Genomic DNA, 5,845 nt, shown 5'->3' on the forward strand with positions numbered 1-5,845 from the left:
TGGACCTGCGCCTCTGCCTCCCTCCAGTGAACACCCACTGCCACGCCGACCACATCACGGGCTCGGGGCTGCTCCGCTCCCTGCTCCCCGGCTGCCAGTCCGTCATCTCCCGCCGCAGCGGGGCCCAGGCGGACCTGCACATAGAGGACGGACAGTCCATCCACTTCGGGCGCTTCGTGAGTTGGAGGCCGGGTCCGCGAGAGGGTGGTGGTCTGGACTCTTTGGGCTGCAGGGGCGCGGGGCCTGGGTTCCTGACCACCCCCCTCCCGCCCGAGTTTCGCCTCTGGGAGCCGGCGGGCCACTGGCTCTGGGTAGGTGTGTCCTGGCCGAGCCCTTTAAATCAACAGCACTTAGGGAGTTTCCTGCAGCGTTGGGGCAACTCCTTTGGCCTGGCATCTCCATAAAAGCTGATTGGGGGGCTGGAATGCCAAGACCAGGGCTGAGCGAGAGCCCCAGGCCTGTCTTCTGAGAGCCACTGTTGGAGGAAGTAGCATCCTGTTGCTCAGGACGAGGGTGAGGCCAGCGAGGGCCTAGGGTGCAACGTTTAAGGAGGCGCTCACTTTCACGGTCAGCACCTGGGCCCTGGCAGGGTGGCTCAGTGGGTGAGAGCGTCCTCCGTCCCAGGTCAGGGCACATACAAGAGTCAATCAGTGAATGCATGTACAAGTGGATCAACACATCCATTTCTCTCTCTCTCTCAAATTAATAATTTTTTTTAAAGAGTCATTGCCTTCTTAAATGTTGTGCCCCAGGCATTGTCTGCTTGGCCCCAGCCCTGCTATTGCTTCACACCAGAATGATCTCTAAAGGCTCCTTCCTGCCTCTCCTTTCTTCACACAGGCACCCTCAGCAGGTTTCTGGCCAGAAGGGCAACCCAGGGTTAATGCGGAGGGTGGGAGGGTGCTGGGGGAGTTGTCCTCAGAGAACTGGCAGGGCTTTTTTTCTGATCAGAAAAGATATAGAGAATTTGGCTGACCCTGGGGACAGAATGTCAGGTGACAGGGTGAGGAATCAGTCTTCAGATTAGGGGATTTTGCTAAATGGAGATAGTTTGAGTCAGAGCATTAAGCAGAAATGAGTGGAATCAGAAGATTTAGCTATAATGGTTACAGCCTCTTTATTTCAAGCCTTTTTCCAAAAGCAGGTAAACAAAACGCATTGTACATGTATGTACTCTGTATACAATAGCCAGGTGCTGAAGTGCATTTCTTGGGTTGAGAAGTCTTAGAGGAGTGAGAAATGGTCAGATTTTGTGTCAAGATCAGCCCGTTGTTAAATTAAGTGAATGATGTTTTCAATGAATGAACGTTGAAGGGTTTAGCCAGGTAGATTTAGCTTCAGTGTTTGTTGTTTTAAACAGCTTTACTGACTTAATTCATCAATCATCCAATTCACCCATTAAAAGTGTACAGTTCAATGACTTAGTATAATCACAGAGTTGTGCAAACGCCACCACAATTGATTTTTGAATATTTCAACATTCAAAAAAAAAAAATCCCATACCTCTTAGCTGTCATCTCAGCCCCGCCCCCTTTCATCCCTACAGCCTTAATTAAGCAACCACACATCTACTTTCTGTCTATATATTTGACTATTCTGGACATTTTGTAGAAATGGAATCAGACAATATGTGGCCTTAAGTGACTGGCTTCTGTCCCGGATCATAATGTTTTTCAGGTTCATCCATGTGGTAGCCTAGCCCTGGCCAGGTGGTTCAGTGGGTTGAATTCTTCCTGTGCATGGAAATGGTCCAGGTCTGGATTCCTGGTCAGGGCAATGCCCAGGTTTTGAGTTTGATCCCAGATAGGGGCATGTACAGGAGGCAACAGATCGATGTTTCTCACTTTCTCTCCCCTCTCCCCTCTCCCTTCCTTTCTCTCTAAAAATCAATAAAAGCATGTCCTCGGATGAGGATTAACAGACAGAAAAAAAACATGTTGTAGCATATATCAGTGTTTCATTTCTTTTTTTTTAATCCTCACTTGAGGATATGCTTATTGATTTGAGAGAGAGAGAGAGAGAGAGAGAAACATTGATGTGAGAGAGAACATCAATTTGTTGCCTTCCATACTTGCCCCGACCCGGGATTGAACCTGCAGCCTTTGGGTGCACAGAGTGACGCTCCAACCAACTCAGTCACACCAGCCAGGGCCCCTTCCTTCCTTCCTTCCTTCCTTCCTTCCTTCCTTCCTTCCTTCCTTCCTTCCTTCTTTCCTTTCTCTCTCTCTCTCTCTCTCTCTCTCTCTCTCTCTCTCTCTCTCTTTCTTTCTTTCTTTCTTTTCTTTTCTTTCTTTCCTTTCCTTTCTTTTCACCAAGGATGTTTTCCCACTGATTTTTAGAGAGAGTGGAAGAAGGGGGAGAGACACAGACAAAGAAACATCAATGTGAGAGAGACACATCGATTGGTTGCCTCCTGCACCTACCCTGACCAGGTTGAGCCTGCAACCTGGGTATGTGCCCTTGACCAGAATCAAACCTGGGACCCTTCAGTTCACAGGCCAACGCTCTATCCACTGAGCCAAACCAGCCAGGGCGGCGGCGGCTTCTTCTTCTTCTTCTTCTTCTTCTTCTTCTTCTTCTTCTTCTTTTTAAATATATTTTTATTGATTTCAGAGAGGAAAGACTATGCTTTAATTATGTTCAATTTGTAACAATAAAAATACATCCTGCATATCAGATATTTACATTATGATTCATAACAGTAGCAAAATTACAGATATGAAGTAGCAACGAAATAATTTTATGGTTGGGGGTCACCACAACATGAGGAACTGTATTAAAGGGTCGCAGCATTGGGAAGGTTGAGAACCACTGCTCTATCCTCTTAGCCAAACCAGCTAGGGCAGTGGTCGGCAAACTGCGGCTTGCGAGCCACAGGCAGCCCTTTGGCCCCTTGAGTGTGGCTCTTCCTAAGCCTTAGGAGTACCCTAATTAAGTTAATAACAATGTACCTACCTATATAGTTTAAGTTTAAAAAATTTGGCTCTCAAAAGAAATTTCAATCGTTGTATTGTTGATATTTGGCTCTGTTGACTAATGAGTTTGCTGACCACTGAGCTAGGGCATAGGGCTTCTTTTTATTGTTATCTAATATTCCATTGTTTGGATATACTACATTTTATACATCAGTTTATTAGTTGATAGACATTTGAGTTGTTTCCATTTTTTGGCTATTTTGAGTAATGCTGCTATGAATAATCATGTACAAGTTTTTGTGTGGACAGGTGCTTTCGTTTTCTTTGGGTATATGCGTAGGGTAAAATTGCTGCCTCATATGCTAACACTATGTTTAACAGTTTGAGGAAATGCCAGACTGTTATCCAAAATGGCTGCACCATTTTATGTTCCCACCAGCAGTGGATGAGGGTTCCCGCCCTCCATATCCTTGTCAACACCTGTTACTATCTGTCATTATGAATATTGAGCATTTTGTTTGGTTTTCACCTGAGTTCTTTATACACCTTTAGAGACGGGCACAATTTTTTTCTCTCCCTTATTTTTCCTCCCCCCACTTTTGTTTTTGTTGTTGTTAATCCTCACCGGATGATATTTTTTTCCATTGATTTTTAGACAGAGTGGAAGGGAGGGGAAGAGACACAGAGAGAGAAACATCGATGTGAGAGAGACACATTGATTGGCTGCCTCTTGCATGTGCCCTGACTGAGGCCAGGATGAGCCTGCAACTGATTTATGTGCCCTTGACTGGAATAGGAACTGAGACCCTTCAGTCCGAGGGCCGATGCTCCTCCCACTGAGCCAACAAACTGGCTAGGGCTATCCAATCCCCTCCACTATTTGTTTGTTTGTTTGTTTGTTTATTTATTTCCTCACCCCAGGATATTTTTCCATTGCTTTTTAGAGAGAGTGTAAGAGAGAGGGAAAGATAGAGAGAAACATCGATGTGAGAGAAACACATCGATTGGTTACCTCCTGCCCAAGCCTTCACCAGGACCTGGACTGAGGAGGAGCCTGCAACCAAGGTATGTGCTCTTGACCGGAATCGAACCCGGGACCCTTTGGTCTGCAGGCCGATGCTCTGTCCACTGAGCCAAACCGGGCAGGGCTCCACCCACTTTTTAGAATTGAGTTGTAACATACATATAATATAGTACAAAGTGCACATGTGCAGCTTGGTAAATTTTTACATGTTTACACTTGAGTATCCACCGCCCAGAGTCAGATATAAAACAGGCCCAACTCACAGACGGCTTCCTTGTTGCTCTTTCTGGCCATTGACACCTCACCACGGGATCATTCTTCTGTCTTAATCTTAGGTTAGTTCTGCTTATTCTGGACCTTATAGCCAGGAATCACACAGCGTGTACTCTTTTGTGCCTGGCTTTTTTCTTGTTCTTCTTATTTTTTTTTAAATATATTTTTACTGACTTTTAGAGAGAGCGGAAGGGAGAGGGTAGAGTGATAGAAACATCTATGAGAGAGAAACACCATCGATCGGCTGCCTCCTGCATGCCCCTTACTGGGGATCAAGTCCGAAATCGGGCATGTGCCCTGACCAGGAATCGAATCAGCAACTCTTGGTTCCTGGATTGACTCTCAACCACTGACCCACACCAACTGGGCTTCTCTTATTTAAAAAAATTTTTTTTTAAATCCTCAACTGAGGATATTTTTCCCATTGATTTCTAGAAAGAGTGGAAGGGAGGGGGGGAGTGAAAGAGAGGTGAGAGAGACACATCAATTGGTTGCCCCTCACACATGCCCCTACTGGGGTTGGGGAACCTGCAACCGAGGTACGTGTCCTTGACTGGGAAACAAACCCAAGACCCTTCTGTCCGCAGGTCAGTGCTCTAACCACTGAGCACCTGGCCAGGGCCGGGCTTATTTCGTTGTACATAATGTTGCATATGGTTGTAATTTTTTCCTTCTGTTGCTATATAGCAGGGGCTGATAAGCTTTTTCTGCAAAGAACCAGATAGTAAATATTTTGGGTTTGTAGGTCATATGGCCTCTGTTGTAACTACTCAATTCTCCTGTTGGCATGAAAGCAGCCATAGACGATGCTTTCTTACCAAATGAATAAGCATGCTTTTGCTCCAATAAAACTTTATTTATGGCCACTGAAATTTTATTTTCAATAATTTAAAAAAAAATTTTTTTTATTGATTTCAGACAGGAAGGGGGAGAGAGGGAGAGAGAGAGAGAGAGTGAAACATCAATGATGAGAGAGAATCATTGATCAGCTGCTTCCTGCACGCCCCCCGCTGGGGACCGAGCCCACAACTCAGGCATGTGCCCTTGACTGGAATCGAACCTGGGACCCTTCAGTCCCCAGTGCAACACTCTACCCACTGAGCCACACCAGCCAGGGCTATTTTCAATAATTTTCATGTGCAATGAAATAATCAGTCTTACTTTTATTTTATTTTTTTCAACCATGAAAAAGTATAACAACCATTCTTAGCTTTCAGACCTTATGAAAGCAAGTGGCAGGCCCAATGCATCAGCCATAGCTTACCAACCCCAATGTAGAATATTTCATTGTGTGAATTTATGATGATACTGTATCCATTCTCCTTTTGATGGCTGATTGCAGTTTTAGGCTATTACGAATAGTGCTGCTTTGAAGATTCTTGTACAAATCTCTTGGTCAATGTTACTCTTGATTCCAAGGAGTTGACTTGCTGGGTCACAGAACTGACACATGTTTAACTTTAGTAGAAACTGCCCAATAGTTAATTTTTTAAATTAATTAATTAATTAGTTAATTAATTAATTTATATTGATTTCAGAGAGGAAGGGAGATAGAAATATCAAGGATCAGAGAATCATTGATAGGCTGTCTCCTGCACCCCCCCCCCCCCACCCCGGGGGGGGGCCCCCCACC

The 5,845-nt window shown here is 45.1% G+C and overlaps 1 protein-coding gene across 1 annotated transcript in view; it reads left to right on the forward strand.

Moving 5' to 3' along the window:
* Positions 1-2: 2 nt before the first annotated feature.
* ETHE1 (ethylmalonic encephalopathy 1) overlaps positions 3-5,845 on the forward strand; it is a gene marked incomplete at its 5' end in the record, with an annotated part of 14,036 nt that continues 8,193 nt past the window's right edge. The window contains one exon of the mRNA XM_014533511.1: positions 3-176. Within this exon, the coding sequence (XP_014388997.1) occupies positions 3-176 (174 nt within the window). The remainder of the gene's footprint in view (positions 177-5,845) is intronic.

Source organism: Myotis brandtii, unplaced genomic scaffold (assembly GCF_000412655.1).
Source record: "Myotis brandtii unplaced genomic scaffold, ASM41265v1 scaffold987, whole genome shotgun sequence".
NCBI classification, from domain to species: Eukaryota; Metazoa; Chordata; class Mammalia; order Chiroptera; family Vespertilionidae; genus Myotis; species Myotis brandtii.